This window comes from Podarcis muralis, chromosome Z (assembly GCF_964188315.1).
Source record: "Podarcis muralis chromosome Z, rPodMur119.hap1.1, whole genome shotgun sequence".
Classification (NCBI taxonomy): Eukaryota; Metazoa; Chordata; class Lepidosauria; order Squamata; family Lacertidae; genus Podarcis; species Podarcis muralis.
The window spans coordinates 46,335,543-46,352,829 of NC_135673.1; the positions used below are offsets into that span (position 1 = coordinate 46,335,543).

The window sequence follows — 17,287 nt, forward strand, 5'->3', positions numbered from 1 at the left end:
TAACGATCTCTCTTCACTTCCCAGATAATTGGGGCAATTTATTTTATACAATTTTATTAACACATCCAGCAAAACAAATTGAATAGTAGAATGGACTACATTTCTTCGAACTGCAAGTGTTGGGAGTGGGGAATTGTACTTCTGAATGAAATTGTAATAAAGTGTACCATAATTACACTCCAATTACATGTGGAATAAGCTCAGATCAGCCATGTCCAGGTCTAGCAAAACAGAGCCAGGGACAAGTCAATCAGCAAGATCCTTATTTTTTAATCTTAAACATGACAAAGAAGCACACAGATCCATTTATAACAACCAGCAAATGAAAATGGAGTGCTTGTAGTTGGGAGGACTCTGAAACCAGGACACTGAGTCACGGGACTCTAGCTGCAACTCAGAAAGATGCCTTATGTCCCATCAAAGCAATGTTCCATTTATTTATCTTATTTATTTCAGGGGTGGGGGATGCATGACCTTCTGTGGGCCACAGAAGCAGGTAAGACAAGTGGTTATTGGGAGAGGGTGTGCTCTATGGTGGTGTCCCAGTTGTGATGGTCATTTATTTTTGTTTAATTAAATTTGCTTACCGCCCTTTATCCAAAGATCACAGGGCAGTTCACAACATAGACACAGAAAATGAGAACACAAAATACGAATAAAACAAACACAAACCAATAACCCCTGTCTGACAGACACATGTAAAAGGCCATAGACTGTTAATCAGCCAAAGGCCTGGTTGAAGAGAAACATTTTCAGCTGCTGCCTAAAGATAATGTAGTGAACATGCTACATGCAAAAACCAATCTGCAGAAAACCCAAATGATGTTTACTCCAATTCAGTGGTAAAGAGGAGGAAAGCAGCGGGGAAAGCGTAAGTTTGGATGAGCCCTGGCTGTCGCTGAAGCAACACCTGAGCTCTTCTCGGTGCCTTGCGTAGCTGTCGGCCTAAGCTCTGCACAAGGCGTGGCCTGAGGACATTGCTTGCATCATACCAGGAAGTATACAAATGCCAAGACAGATTGAGAGAGGAGGTACAAGTAGCAGGTAGTATCTGATCCTCCTCAATAGTTAGGGCTCTCTCTGCCTAAGATCCTGGACAGTTGTTGTTTTTTTAAAAGATATTTATTAAGGTTTCAACATTTTACAAAAATAAGAAAAAAAAGAGAAAAAAGAAAATACAAAGTAAAAACAGTTAAAAACAAATCATTTTTTTCCAGATCTTATCTTTCATTTGCTTGTTTCCCTGACCTCCTCGCACCTCCCTTTTTTGTATTCCAGTTCAATTAGTTAGTTCAGCAAATCCTTTCCCTCTTTGATTTTATCTTAATCTTTTATCTTAATATATTATAGCTTTATATTATCACCTGTTAACAAACCATTTTATATATTCCTTTATAACATTACTACTAAAAACCACTTAACTTCAATCCAACATCATTCTAACATTCATTAATTTTGCAGTGTTTCTGTAAATAGTCTTTAAATTTCTTCCATTCTTCTTCCACCGACTCTTCTCCCTGGTCACGGATTCTGCCAGTCATTTCCGCCAGTTCCATATAGTCCATCACCTTCATCTGCCATTCTTCCAGTGTGGGTAGATCTTGTGTCTTCCAATACTTTGCAATAAGTATTCTTGCTGCTGTTGTAGCATACATAAAGAAAGTTCTATCCTTCTTTGGCACCAATTGGCCGACGATGCCCAGGAGAAAGGCCTCTGGTTTCTTCAGGAAGGTATATTTAAATACCTTTTTCATTTCGTTATAGATCATCTCCCAGAAAGCCTTAATCTTTGGGCATGTCCACCAAAGGTGAAAGAATGTACCTTCAGTCTCTTTACATTTCCAACATTTATTATCGGGCAAATGATAGATTTTTGCAAGCTTGACTGGAGTCATGTACCACCTGTATATCATTTTCATAATATTCTCTCTTAAGGCATTACATGCCGTAAATTTCATACCTGTGGTCCATAACTGTTCCCAGTCAGCCATCATAATATTATGTCCAACATCTTGTGCCCATTTGATCATAGCAGATTTCACCGTTTCATCCTGAGTATTCCATTTCAACAGCAAGTTATACATCTTTGACAAAATCTTGGTTTTGGGATCTAACAGTTCTGTTTCCAATTTTGATTTTTCCACCTGGAAACCAATTTTCTTGTCCAAATTATATGCCTCCATTATCTGATAATAATGAAGCCTGTCTCGCACTTTATTTTTTAGTTTTTCAAAACTCTGCAATTTCAATTTGTCTCCCTCTTGTTCCAAAATTTCCCAATATTTTGGCCATTTGGCCTCCATATTGAGCTTTTTCTGTGCCTTCGCTTCCATCGGTGACAAAGATCCTGGACAGTTGTTCCCAGTTTGGGTTGATGGTAACTGGGCTACATCAGCCTTTCCACCAACTGGTGCCTTCCAGATGCTATGGACTAAAAGTCCCATCGTCCTTGGCTAGGGCTGGTGGGGACTGTAGTCAAAAGCATACTGAGGATGCCTAGCCTACAAAGGCCAACAGTATAAGGTAGTTTCTAATGCTCATGGCATTAGAAGTCACTAATGGCCGTGGAGGAAGTCACTTGCAGAGCCCAGAAGGTGACAACAAAACCTTTTGAGTTTCTGGTCCATGATCTCCATTTGATTTGGAGGCACCAATAAATCTCCTCGCCAAGGGTGGGAGAGAGCCTAGTTACGCCTCTGATCTTGGGGGAAGCCACAACATTTAAACTGCAATAAAGCTGGCATAAAGTTGTAGTAGTGTGGACAGGAATCTGACTGGAACTGGCTGGCAGAGAGAGGCAGCAATGAGTCACCTGCTCTCCTATGCAAAACCTAAAAAGCTGACAGCATCTTCTGATTTCTTTTCCATACAGTAGAGTTCACACTTCGTCACTCTGGTGCTACACTCCAGCAACAAGCAGGGTAGCATTGGGCACTTCTAGAGAGAAGGTCCTCCACTCACCTCTAACTGCTCTCAAAGTTTTGAGCAAGCACGTGTGACTTTGGATCAGTCTGGAAGTCTAGGTGCAAGTCATCAAATGGGCATGAGGCTGAAGATGCCAGAACAAGCCTCTTCAAGCTGGGACTCACAGTGAAACCACAGGAGTTTTCTGGTTCCTTGTAGGAGGGAGCCCAGCATCCCTTTGGTTTGGCCTTTCATCTGTTTGCTTGCAGGACATATGGATTTCGACCGTTCCACCGGCTGCATTGTTGAAATCCTGGCTTGCTTTTGAATTCAAAGTAGTTTGCAGTTGCTTTGGTGGAGGCCGGCATTTTATGAGAAGGATGAAACACTTGTAAAACTGGAGGCGGGGGAAGGAAACCAAACAAAATGAGAAATTCAGCATGCAAGCGAAAACAAACAAGCTCACTGCAGTTAACTTGCGCAGATCTTTTTAGCCATCACATTCAATCCTCAATTTAGTTTCTTGCTTTGGATTCTCAAAGCAAGCAGCAGGCTTGTGCTTTCCTTACTTCCCTGGGCAGAATAATCTGTTTTGTATCAAGCTTATTTATGGCAGTGAAGCCGCCTCCCCTACTAGCTAACTGAGCACCAAATGAGGCAAAGGAAGTTCTGGGGTTGGATCACCAGTGCCTTTGCACTCTTGCAAAAAGAAAAGAAAAGCTGGGGGCATTTGGATCAGCAGTGCAATGGAGGGGGGGGCATTTTACGCCACACCTACATTACCCCTGTTCTTAATTGCTCCCCAAAGTTACTACAAGTCTCCAAGAAGAAAATATGTAGGCATGATACTGATTTCTTTTTTCCTCATGGGCAGGGGGACCAACAGGAGTTTAGAGAGGGGAGGCAGGCTTGAAACAGCAAAGGGATCTAAGTCTTGCTCCAGTTCATTTTCTCCCAAGTTGCTCTTTGCAAACATTTAAAGAGACAGAGGTTTAATCTCAGATCCCCACCATAGCGCAATGCTGCTGAAATGTCTGCAAACATCTCCATGACTTGGGGAGGAGATCTGTCAGCGAAAGCAAACATTCACAGCCCAGCTTTCATGAGAAAAGGTACAGTGGTGCCCCGCAAGACAAATGCCTCGCAAGACGAAAAACTCGCTAGACGAAAGGGTTTTCCGTTTTTTGAGTCGTTCCGCAAGACGAATTTCCCTATGGGCTTGCTTTGCAAGACGAAACATCTTGCGAGTTCTTGCAAGTTTGTTTCCTTTTTCTTAAAGCCGCTAAGCCACTAATAGCCGCTAAGCCGCTAATAGCCATGCTTCGCAAGACGAAAAAACTGCAAGACGAAGAGACTCGCGGAATGGATTAATTTCGTCTTGCAAGGCACCACTGTACTTGTGCTAAGACCAAAACTTCACCTAGGTCTCAAGGGAAGGCTAGGGTTGGCACAGGCCAAGGACTAAAAAGCAACTGGGAAGCAGTCATAAAAAGCAAAGAGCCTAAGGGTCAGAAAACCAAAGGTTGTTGGCAGCTCAACCAAAGCAGTGGAGCAACAGAGGGGAAGGGCTGTGGTAGAGCACCTGCTTTGCATGTAGAAGGACCCAGGTTTAATCCTCAGCATCTCCAAGGTAAGGCTGGGTGAGGCTCCTGCCTGAAACCCTGGAAAGCCTCTGCCAGTCAGTGCAGACAATGTTGAGCTAGGTGGACAAATGGTTTGACTAAGCATAAGCCAGCTTCTGGTGTTTGTTCCAACTCTAACATCCTAGAGAGCAACCAGATAAAGACCCCAATGGAGCTCCTTTGGAGCCCCAATGGAGCTCCTGTGCTTTCAAGAACGGCATAGAAGGGAGAATCCCACCAGCTTTTGCTCCTATGGTCACGGCAGGATTGTAGCATAAGGGACCAAGAGGTGGTAGGCTGAATTTCAGGTGCTGCTTGGAAATAACTAGCCAACTAGCTTTGATTGCAGGCATGCTGGCTCCTCCTATGACCAGGTAGAAGGAGGAGGAGGAGGAGGAGGAGGAGGACCTCCAGGAAGAGGGGACCACAGTTGCTAAGGGAACGACTAGCCTCTCCCTGAGTCCAGTTTGCACCTCTTTCGATTGGCCCAGGCAGCTTACTGTTCACCCACTCAGTCTTTCCCTATCCCTGCAGCAGCAAGCAGCTGGTGTGGGCTGCACATGCCTCACTTCCCTGCTCCTTGATTATGACTGACAGCTCGATGAAGGGGGGGGTGCAGCGCCTCCTCGGATGCTGCAAACAACCAATCTGTGGCATTAGACAAAGGCTCCATCTGCATTATATATACAGCAGAATCACAGCACTTGCACCCCAAAGAATCATGGGAACTGTAGTTTGTAAAGCAAGTTTCTTGTTGTTTAGTCGTTTAGTCGTGTCCAACTCTTCGTGACCCCCTGGACCAGAGCACGCCAGGCACTTCTGTCTTCCACTGTCTCCCACAGTTTGGTCAGACTCATGTTTGTAGCTTTGAGAACACTGTCCAACCATCTCGTCCTCTGTCATCCCCTTCTCCTTGTGTCCTCCATCTTTCCCAACATCAGGGTCTTTTCCAGGGAGTCTTCTCTTCTCATGAGGTGGCCAAAGTATTGGAGCCTCAGCTTCAGGATCTGTCCTTCCAGTGAGCACTCAGGGCTGATTTCCTTCAGAATGGAGAGGTTTGATCTTCTTGCAGTCCATGGGACTCTCAAGAGTCTCCTCCAGCACCATAATTCAAAAGCATCCATTCTTCGGCGATCAGCCTTCTTTATGGTCCAGCTCTCACTTCCATACATACTGGGAAAACCATAGCTTTAACTATACGGACCTTTGTTGGCAAGGTGATGTCTCTGCTTTTTAAGCAAGTTAGGAGACTCCTATTCCACTCAGAGAGCTATGGTTCCCAGCGTTCTCTGCAAAGAGGGATGGATTGTTAAAGCACGCTGGGAATCATAGAGTTCTGAATACCTACCAGCAATCAGCACCCTTTGCAAACTGCAGTTCCCAGGATTCTCTGGGGGGAGACATGGCTGTTTAAAGCTGTATGGTACTGCTTTTGTTGTACATAATGCCGATCAGCTCCTTCAAACAGGCTGTTTGTCCTCCTGTCTTTCATACATCAAGTGATAAACACATGTGGGAAAACCAGTCCCATATTTCCTGAGGCAGCTTGAATAGCCAGCCCACCCCTTCATGTGAGGCTCTCAATGGCCCTCAGCTCTATGGAGAGCACCTTTGGCAGAGCATGAGACTCTTAATCTCAGGGTCGTAAGTTTAGGTTCCTGCATTGAAGGGGGTTGGACAAAATGACCCTCGTGTTCCCTTCCAACTCTACAGTTCTATGATTCTATGAAAACACTGACTGGGTCACAGCAACAAGCATCCTAGCTCAGTATACTATTGCTAAGATTTCTGAAGAAACCATAGCTGACATAGTTGCTTGCTGCCACCTTGTGGCCATCAATGGCAATGCTGACATTTATGCCTGATTTCTAATTTACCAGTAGGGGGGATTCCTTGGCTCCTCAGATGCTGCTAGACTCCAAATCCTTCCATTCCCGACCATTGGCCTTGCTGCCTGGGGCCAGTGGGTGTTGGAGCCACAGGTCCCTAATCCCTGATCTACTTTAACTGGCAGCTCTCCTGCAAGAGCCCAGGCTGAGAAGGGTTTGTTCCCATCTGATCCTTTTTAAACTGGAGATGACTAGAGTGAACTTGGGAGTTTCCCCATACAAAGCATGTGCTCCACCACAAACTTATCTCCAGAAACCCAGGTCAGCTGTAAGCACCACCTGTCCCCAAACCAAAGTCTGGGTTTTGCAAGCTGGTGGTATGTTCTAATATGCACCTTTCTCTCTTCTTCCCAACCACACACAAATTCTCCCTCCCTTTTATGGTTCACTGGAATCAGCTGGGGTTAACATGAGCCAAGGTTGGTCTAAACCAGGGTTTGCTAAGCCAGCTTCAAACCATGGTTACAAATTACAGTTTGTGTGGGAACTCTAGCCGGCACCAGCTAGAGCTTAGCCCTGATTGTGGAGCAAGGAACATGCAGTTCTGTGGTGAATCACTAAACTCAGCATCATGGGCTCAAGAGTAGTGCAATGGCAAGGGAATAGCAAAAAAAAAAAAACCCACATACCCCTTTGGACTTTTGCAGCCCTAGTTACGGTCTGCGAAAGCAGAGAGGGAATTCCAGTTTTCTCCAGGGCTAGAATTTGAATTTGAAGCCTGTGGGGTAGGGGCAGAGAACTCACCAGTGCCCCTCCCAGCTCCTTACTGCTGCCAGCTACCCCCCCCCCCACACACTTCTATTGAATTCTATTATGATTCAAAGCAGCAACATGAAGTGGGGTGGGGATGTTACTAATCATCAAATGCAAAACAAAACATGCCCCTCCTTCACTGATGAACCCACTTGGGCACAAGTCTGAACCAGATCACAGGAGCCTGGGAAGCTGCCTTATACAGAGCCAGGGTATTAGTCCACCAAGCTCAATGATGTCTACACCAGGGGTCAGCAAACTTTTTCAGCAGGGGGCCGGTCCACTGTCCTTCAGTCCTTGGGGGGGGGGTGGATTATATTTTGAAAATAAGTAATGAACGAATTCCTATGCCCCACAAATAACCCAGAGATGCATCTGAAATAAAAGCACACATTCTATTCATGTAAAAACACCAGGCAGGCCCCACAAATCACCCAGAGATGCATTTTAAATAAAAAGACACAGTCTACTCATGTAAAAGCACGCTGATTCCCGGACCGTCCACAGGACAGATTGAGAAGGGGATTGGGCCAGATCCGGCCCCCAGGCCTTAGGTTGCCTACCCATGGTCTACACTGACTGGAAGTGGCTTCTCGGAGTTTCATGCTGGGGATTGAACTTGGGGTTTTCTGCATGGAAAGCAGGTGCTCTGCCACTGGGATCTGGCCCTAGTAGATCTCCCTGGATGCTCTCCCACGAAAGCCCCACTGAAATGAGCCAGGGCTGCACTAGCAGTCTCTCCCTGCCTCCCTTCCAAGGAGCCCTGCCAGGCATTCTTGGGCAGTTTTCGGAGGCGATTGCTGATTCCTGCCCTGGACCCCTTTTTCATTTCCCCCACCAGCCTGACTTTCAGCAGCACCAGTTTTCTGGATCTGGCTGCTCTTACTGATTTCCCACAGAGCACCCAACCTAGCGCCACACCAGAGCGCTGTGGGCAACAGAAAGGGTGGCTCTACCCAGGGACTCAGCACTGCTCCGAGAGCCTCCGCCAATGTCAAGTAAGCCTGCCAAGGCCTGCTACGCCTGGATGACGTCAAACCTGAAACTGACCCTGGGGCTTAAGCAGGAAAACTTCCAGGCATCCAGGATAGCTGTGCTCTCCAGCTGCTGATGGGGGCTGTGTGCCTATGAATATCAGCTCCATATTCAGAAAGCTCATAAACTTCCATGGGCACCACAAAATACTCATTTAGCAGAAGAAAACTGGCAATACTAAGACCCATCGCCCCATAGCTTAGTCGGTAGAAAAGGAGACCCTTAATCTCAGGGTTGTGGGTCCAAGGTTGGGCAAAAGACTCCTGCACTGCAGGGGGTTGGACTAGATGACCCTTATGACCCTTTAGGGCAACTTGTTGGCTGCTGTGAGAACAGGATGGTCCTTTGGTCTGATCCAGCAGCCAGACTCTTATGATCCAATGGTCTGGTTCAGAGGTAACCTTTCTCAATCTCCAAATCTCTAACTTCACCTAAGAACAGGAAGCGTGAGAAACACCCTTGCAGCTATTTAAAAAAGGAGGCACAGATTTTATTTGTAGAACGAGCCACATGCTAAGTTGCCTGTTTTGCCATTAAAGGTAAAGGTACCCCTGCCCGTACGGGCCAGTCTTGACAGACTCTAGGGTTGTGCGCCCATCTCACTTAAAAGGCCGGGGGCCAGCGCTGTCCGGAGACACTTCCGGGTCACGTGGCCAGCGTGACAAGCTGCATCTGGCGAGCCAGCGCAGCACACGGAAACGCCGTTTACCTTCCCGCTAGTAAGCAGTCCCTATTTATCTACTTGCACCTGGGGGTGCTTTCGAACTGCTAGGTTGGCAGGCGCTGGGACCGAACGACGGGAGCGCACCCCGCCGCGGGGATTCGAACCGCCGACCTTGCGATCAGCAAGCCCTAGGCGCTGAGGCTTTTACCCACAGCGCCACCCGCGTCCCATGTTTTGCCATTAGCAGGTCACAAAAATGCTCACAGCTAAAGCCTCTCAAACAGTCCTTTGATGCTTTTTCTGCACATGCCTTTTCAAGCCCTTTCCCAAATCATCCCGGCTGTTGAAATATTTTGGTTCAAAACAGAGCAGAAGGAGGCTGGGAAGGTTTCACACTCTCCCATAACAATAGTGCTAAAATTGTACACTCCACACACACACACAGCCACAAGCAGTGCTGCAGCAGCAACCTGCCAAGTCATGAGCAGCAGGTGAGAGTTGGTGATTTAAAGCTTAAACACACCTTGGGGAAATGATGATGAGGAGAGGTGGGTGGATTTGCAGAGCCAGGCAGCACAACACATTATTGCTGAGCACAGACTATTATAATACTGTATGTCAGTCAATGAGAAACTGTGTTTGTAGCAGCAAATGGATGCACAGCAGAAGTTAGAAAAGGGAGAGCAGAGGGAGAGGTTAGGACATTGGAAGCCAATGGTTGTACCCAATGCCTATGCCAAACCTCTTACATCTGTAGTCAATAAAGTTGCGGCCTGATTTGACCCAAAATAATGCTGTGCTGCCTGGTTATTCTCCATGATCTGCTCCACCGGGCTCTTCTGATGTTCCCATGATATGCTATCATGTTCTTACCTGCTTGTTCAAGAGGACGTAAAGGATGGGGTTCACAAAGGTGCTGGTCTTGGCCAGAATGGACGGGATGATGCTCACTGAGGGGCTGATTGTTCCGGGCTGGCCAAATGTCACGATCAGGGAGACAATTCCATATGGCATCCAGCAGAGGAGGTAACAGGTGACCATTGACACAATCATGAACAGGATGTGATGTTCTCTTTTCTGAACAGATGGCAGTTGGAGTCTACAGACCTGCTAAAATATGAGAGACGGGACATTTTCATAGAGTTTCTTCCTCATTGCACTCTGCACCACCTTACCCAAGCGCAGGTCATTCCCCAAATCATTTTTTTGCACCAGCTCCTTTAAGTCTTTAGAGCAACGTTCTGAAACCTGGGGCCCTCTGTGTGGTTCAGGAGATGTCCCAGCAGCAAAGGTATTTATTTGCAAGCAGCCCCTTCAGTTTCTTCTGACAGCTTCCTGGGTGTGCAAGAACATAAGAGCCACCAGTGGCCCATTGAGTTGGGCATCCTGAGGCCCACAAGCAGGATCTGAGCACAAGAGCCTTCTCTCCTCCTACAGTTTCCAGCAGATGGTATTCAAAAGCATCCCTGCCTCCAACAGTGGAGGCAGAGCAAAGCCATCAGGGTTAGCAGCAGCCAGTGACAGTCTTATCCTCCAGGGATTTGTCCTTGTGGGAGTGAGTGCCATAGCTTAACTGTGCATCTGTCCTGAATCTTCTAGTGTTATGAGAAGGAGGAAAATTTGCTTCTATCCACTTCCTCCATACTATGCATAATGTTTTATTTTCTATCATGCAACCTACTGTATTTTCTTAAGGGAAAAAGGTCCAAATGCTGTAACCTCATAGGGGATAACTGCGTCCCCTTGATCATTTTAATTGGCCTTTTCTGAAACCTTTCTGGCATCTGCTTGTCCACTGTTGGAAATAGCACACGGGGTTGATGGACCAGTAAGATTCCTCTCACCTTCTTATATGGACTTAGCAATACAGTGAGATTGCAATTCTATTCACTTGCCTCTTTGTTTCCAACCCTTCTTTCCAGATGTGGGGAGCATTTGCCACTCCAGATGTTGTTTGAATAAAACTCCCACCAGCCCCACCCAGCATAACCAGTGGTCAGGGATGATGAGAATGGTCCAACCCAACTGGAGAGCACCACGTCTTGGAAGGAAGCCTTGTTATGACTGTTCATTATTACTCTGTAACAATACAGGGCCAGCTTCGTGGTTTTTGGGATGGGGGATCATAAGAAAAGCTAGATCAGGTCAAATGGGAAGCATGCAAACAGGACCAGTCTGCTGCAACATCACTCTCCCTACCTGCTATTTCCAGCAACTGGTGTTTGGGTTCAACAACCTCTGGAGGGCCAGCTGCTCCCCAAACACTCTAGTCGTGCAAAAGCCAGAGGTTTCCACACACATGCACAAGCCCACATCCAAGAAAGATAGAGGGTCTGCCATCATCTCAGGACACATTTTTTGCAAGGTGAAAGCACTCAGACATGGTGCTATGCAAGGTTGTGGGGAGAAATATTGGCCTGGGGAAAGTTTCAAGGTCTGAATAGAAAGGCCTTGAGGGTCACATCTGGCATCCAAGTTTCCACACCCAAGGCTGGCACATCTGCACTGACAGGAAGCTGCTTCCCACAGGGAGCATTTCACAGCCCTACCTGGAACCTTCTGCAAGCAGAACCCATGCCCTACAGCTAAGCTATGGCCCCACCCCTAAAACTAAATATTCTAGTCCTCATGCCTCTGAATAAATGGGGTACCATTGAATTGTGTCCCTTCCCCAAATCATCTGATTCAGTACAAAGCAGAAGAATATGTTCAAAGCCTGGCATTGCCTTTGCTATTTATATAAGGAGAATATATCACACTGCTTCCCATGTTACCCTTGCTGTTAATCTGCTTCTATTCTATTCAAAAATCATTTCTGGAGGCTCTGCTCTTTCTTTAGAAAAAAAAAGTCAATGACAGTAATTGTCTCATTGTCCCTGTGATTTTTCTGAAGCCGTAGAATGCAACTTTCAGCTCTTACACAACTGCCAGCTGTTAGAATTCACAGCTACCTCTCAATCCCTGGGAACTTCAAAATGCTGCTGTGATTCAACCATTCATAAGCTTACACCAGAAGTAAATGTTCTTCTCTCTTGAAGTAGGATTCTATAAATAAGGGGAGGGAGACATTTTGTGCAAGTTGCACAATCCTCTGTGGGAGCCCTTCTGATTTTTCTGTTTCCCCTAAATCGCTGGCCTTCCTCTTCTAGCCATTTAACTCTGAAGCATGTTTCATAAGGAATTGCTCTCAGAGGTGAAGATGGAAGAGCTCCTAGACACAGCTCCAAACAAGAGACACACCTGCCTCTCCTAACAAATCCAAGCTAACAACCACAGGCCAGCAACGTGACATGTGTGCACACACGACTGCACCACCACATTCTGTCAAAGAGGTTTGGGGGCTTTGGTTTACCTTTCTAATCATCTGCAGGATTTTCCCATAGCAGTAGATCATCGTCAGGAGGGGCAAGACGAGGCAGAAGATGAAGAGGCAGATGATGTAGGAGATGTTGCTGGGAGACTTGGCATGCCAAGAGACAGAGCAAGACGTGCCGGACCCTTCGGGGCCATAGCTGCTCCAGCCGAAAAGAGGCGGCAAGGTCCAGAACAAAGAGTAGATCCAGGAGCCAATGATGCAAAGCCAGGACTTGGTGTAACTGGACACAACTGGCTTGGCCTCCCTCCGCAGGACCGTGGCATAGCGTTCGTAGGAGAGGATGGAAAGAGACACAAGAGAAACGATGCCTGCAAGAGAGAGAGTGGCCCAGAGTTAACAGTTCAAAGATCTGCTTTTCGAATGCTGGAATGTAAACCTGTGATGTTGGAAGACAGATGGTATCCAGCTCAGGAAGAAGAAGAAGAAGAAGAGTTTGGATTTGATATCCCGCCTTTCACTCCCTTTAAGGACTCCCTTTAAGAGACTACCGCTCTTAACCACTACACCACACTGGCTCTCGCCAGTGTGAAGAAGAAGAAGAAGAAGAAGAAGAAGAAGAAGAAGAAGAAGAAGAAGAAGAAGAAGAAGAGGAGGAGGAGGAGGAGGAGGAGGAAGAGGAGGAGGAGGAGCTGGAGGAGTTTGGACATGACATCCCTTCTTTCATTCCCCTTAAGGAGTCTCAAAGTGGCTAACAATCTCATTTCCCTTCTTCCCCCACAACAAACACTCTGTGAGGTGAGTGGGGCTGAGAGACTTCAGAGAAGTGTGACTGGCCCAAGGTCACCCAGCAGCTGCATGTGGAGGAGCAGGGAAGCGAACCAGGTTCACCAGATTACGAGACTACCGCTCTTAACCACTATACCACACTGGCTCAATACCTCTCCCTGCTATGTACTAAACCATAACCTGCAATCATCACCAGAGGTCCTTCTCCATGTGCCCCTTCCATGGGGGGGGGGGTCTGGAGGGGGGCAGCACAAGAAGGGGCCTTTTCAGTGGTGGTTCCTTGCTTGCGGGATGCTCTCCCCAAGGAGGTTTGCCAGGCAACATCATTACTTACCATTATGCACCAGGAAGAAAAAAACATTTCTCTGCAGTGCTAAACAGTTGGTCCCTTACCTCTTTCGCCCTGATCTTGTCACTGTGATCCACACGACGGTCACCTCCAGGCTTGATTATTGTAATTCACTCTACATGGGGCTGCCCTTGAGACCGATCCAGAAACTCCAGCGGGTGCAGAATGCCACAGCGAGACTCCTTACAGGGTCCTTGCCATGGGATCACAGTCACCCCGGTGCTATACCAGCTGCACTGGCTCCCAGTGGAGTACAGGATCAGGTTTAAGGTGCTGGTTTTAACTTTTAAAGCTCTATACGGCCTAGGACCCTCGTACCTTATGGTATGCAAATAATAACACCTTGGAAATCCCGGGCCTCTAGGCTGGCCTCAACCAGGGCCAGGGCCTTTTCGGCCTTGGCCCCGGCCTAGTGGAACGCTCTACCACAAGAGACCAGGGCCCTGTGGGATTTGACATCTTTCCGCAGGGCCTGCAAGACGGGGTTGTTCCGCCTGGCCTTTGGTCGGGGCTCAGTCTGACTCCCCTTTTCTTTTTCTATAAGAACTAATATGAAAGAGGCCTCCCAGCAGTCTCACAGGCCCATATAAGATCAGCGTAAACAGTTGGGCCGATGAGCACTTACTGATCCCAACCCTAACCCTGCGGAAAGCTATCTAATTAGACTTTAATTTGATTTTGACCTGTTTTTAGGAGGTAATTTAATTATTGTTTGATTTTCTACCAATGTAATATATCTGATGTTAGCCGCCCTCAGTCTAACTTTGTCCGGGGAGGGTGGGATATAAATAAAAGTTTATTATATTATTTATTATTCATTTCTGCCGAGCCTTTGGCTTTTAACTTTTTGGGTGGAGTGGGATGTTTTAGTCTTGCCTTTTAAAACTGTGGGTGAGTTTTAGCTTTTTCTCTGGGTTTTGTTTTTTTAATGCAGGATTTAATGTATGTGTCATTCATTTATTGCCGTAAGTTGCTTGCAGTTAAATTTGTCCATAAAGTGACTAGTAAGTTTAATGGATAATAATAATTATATCAATAATACGGGGGGGGGGTGGAGGAACAGACCCTGCATTTCTGTGCATCAGACTGCTCAGGAACCATTAGCTGATTATCATTTGCTAGGGTATTGTGCTTTAATTGTATGGCGTATATGCAGTCAGCGAGGACCCCTATGAAGGGGAAGGGCGGGGCTGGAGGGCAGGCAATGGGTGTGGATAAGGCTAAAGGATTGAGCCTACCAGACCCAAAGCTTTGCATCGCCACATTCAGCCTTGCTCAACCTTTTGGTCGTATAGCAGAGAGCAAGAATGGGGAACCTTGGTCTCAGGAGCCACATGTGGCCCTCCAGGCTTTTCTGCCTGGCCCTCAGAATCCTCCCCAGGCCACACAATCTGATAATGCCTCTTGCTTGCCTGAACAGAGAATATCTCTGTGTGAGTGTACACAGCACTACTGCTCAAAAGCAAAATCTGCATTCATTGCTCAGCTTACTTTTGCCCTTAGGCTGCCCATCACTGGCATGTGGCCCTCAAAAGGCTATCCAAAAGGGAATGTGGCCCTTGGGCTGAAAAAGGTTCCCTAGCCCTGGTGAAGAAGAGCAACCCAAAGATGCTAAAATTGCTGAATGGGTGGCCAGGTTAGTCTATTGCAGGGGAAAGAAACAGGCTTGCAACCCCTGACACATTTATTACAGCACATGCCTTCATGGATTGCAACTAAAAAGGGGGGGGGGCTAAAGGGACACAGGTGGCGCGGTGGTCTAAAGGACTGAGCCTCTTGAGCTTGCCGATCAGAAGGTCAGCAGTTTGAATCTCTGACCTTCTTTTGACCTTAAAGATAGTGGCTGTTTATGGTCATTTCACACATTGCGTCTTTAGATGTACACCCAAAAAATGTGACCTGTGGATGCAGCAAATGCATGTTTGGAAAGACGGAAAGGACAAGGTCCCAGGACACACATGGTGGGTGGGCATATTGAAGGTTTAGGTGTGGTCAGTACACAGAATGGAGACTGTCTAGTGTGGAATCTAGGCACATATAAAAGATGCTAAGAAAATGTTTAAAAAAAAGTTTTAAAAAGAGATTGAATTGATCAAAAGCTCGCCATCGCCATCTAGTGTAATGTTTGTATAATGCACTTAAAACGTTTGCAGCTGTATGGCTGAGTCCTAAGATTCCTGAATATGGAGATTGGCTTGAAAGTGCATGAACAGTTTTGAAAGTCTGGAGGAGTTGCAGAGTCAAATTGCCAGTGGTCTTGGTACAGCGGACAAAGTCACCCAAGGGCTTGGAATAACTTTTTGCCTTTCTCCACGACCAGCAAAGCAACAGTAAATTATACAAATAATAGTTTTTAAATGCAACATAAATTGGGCAAAATAAGAGAAGCAATTATGAAAACTTGCATCATTTATACAATTTGCTAAATTTTGGGGGCCAGAAATGAAAAGTCAGATCTTCACCGCACATTTAAAGCACCCTTTAACAGCAATAGTTTTCCCCAAGGAACTGTAGTTAAAGGGTGCTGGCCTCACAGAGTGACAATTCCTATCACACTTAACAAGTCCCCAGGATTCTCCATGACTGTTCTGGAGCACTTTACTGGTATGAATGGGACCACACCCAGCATATAGCTTTGGTCAAGGCTGGGTCAACTCTATGGCTTTCTCTGGTGTGGTCTCCACATAGCCAGGGTGCTGTAACAGCTAGCATATTGGACTATGACTTGGGAGACCAGGGTCTGAATCCCAGCTCAGCCATGAATCACACTGGCACTGGGTGATCTTTGGCCAGTCTATCTGCCTACCTCATAGGGAAGGAGATATTTAGAACTGTGAAGGAGAAAGGTGGTAGTTAAATCTAATAAATCAATACATAAATGAACTGGAGCTTCAGAAATTTCGATGTTTAAAACCACGCAGGAACCTAAAGGCAAACCCCTCTTGCTTTCCCAAATATTCCACGCGCCTCCTCCCCCAAACCAGAGCCTTGCTCTAAAAACCTACCGAAGAGGGAGTTGGCGAAGCCGTACCACTTGCAGCCGGCCTTGCCTAGGAGCCAACGGCCGCGCACGCTGGAGGCGAAGCTGAAAGGGGTCAAGAAGACGCAGACCAGGAGGTCGCTGAGGCTGATGTTGAGCAGGATCAGGTTGATGGGTGTCCGGATGGCCTGGAACTTGACGAAGATCAGCATCACCAGGAGGTTGCTGAGGCTGCCCAGGAGCAAGATGACGCCCAGGCACACAGCCATCGTCAGGTGTCCCGTCCGTCCCAGGCTCCCAGCAGAAGAGTCCAGCAGCTGGCTGTCGAAACTCAAATTACCGGCGCTTCCTGCCGCGCTCTGGTTGAAAAGGTTGAGGCTCCGGTCGCCCAGCGCCAACCGCATAGCAGCAGCTTGCTCCAAGCCCTTGGGGTGCGGATTTGGTAGAAATTGTCAGGGCACCTCGCGACTTAGGACAGCCTAACACTCGAGCAGCACAGTTCCTAGAGAGGCGTGTGGGCAGCAGCTGGCTCTGCCCTAACCTTCCCGGAGCACCTTCTCCAATCAAGCCCTCAAGTACAGATTCTTCTCCAGAGGGACCCACGCGCCCAGCCCAACCCCTGAAGCGGGCGAAATCTGTGCGCCTTTAGCAGAGGAGCATGGACCCACCAGGCAGCCCCTTGGCCGCAACGGAGCGCAAATCCAGGAAAGAGGACGGAGCTGCGTATTCGCGCAGCAGTTCACGCTGCCTTGAGCCGGAGACACAGGGAAGAGTTGAAGGAGCGCACCTTTCAAGCGTTGCCCCTCCTGCCTCGCCACGATTTTCTAATGCGAAGTAATGCTGCGCAAAGTTGTGCCCTGTCCTAGTGGTGTCCGCGCATGCACGGTGATCCCTGTGCCTTTACACTTATGAAGACACGCGAGGAGACCAGAGGCCGACCTGAGCCCTCGTTTTGTTTATGGCACAACGCCCGCCCACCCCCACCCCGC

The 17,287-nt window shown here is 47.3% G+C and overlaps 1 protein-coding gene across 1 annotated transcript; it reads right to left on the bottom strand.

The window, feature by feature from the left end:
• Positions 1 to 255: 255 nt before the first annotated feature.
• Positions 256 to 17,248, bottom strand: LOC114589486 (pinopsin-like). The gene is made up of 4 exons (XM_028715860.2): positions 16,324 to 17,248; positions 12,220 to 12,551; positions 9,741 to 9,977; positions 256 to 3,301 (listed from the first exon to the last, which is right to left on the bottom strand). The coding sequence occupies exons 1-4, from the start codon at positions 16,700 to 16,702 to the stop codon at positions 3,086 to 3,088; spliced, it is 1,164 nt and encodes a 387-aa protein (XP_028571693.2). The 5' UTR covers positions 16,703 to 17,248; the 3' UTR covers positions 256 to 3,085.
• Between the last annotated feature and the right edge of the window lie 39 nt (positions 17,249 to 17,287).

Bases quoted from the DNA above. Each gene is read 5' to 3' on its own strand.
- LOC114589486 (XM_028715860.2), bottom strand. From the start codon at position 16,702: ATGCGGTTGGCGCTGGGCGACCGGAGCCTCAACCTTTTCAACCAGAGC. The intron at 12,552-16,323 runs GTAGGTTTTTAG...TCTCTCTTGCAG, and splicing joins CTTCGCCAACTCCCTCTTCG to GCATCGTTTCTCTTGTGTCT. The intron at 3,302-9,740 runs GTAAGAACATGA...CCCCGCCTCCAG, and splicing joins ACGTCCTCTTGAACAAGCAG to TTTTACAAGTGTTTCATCCT.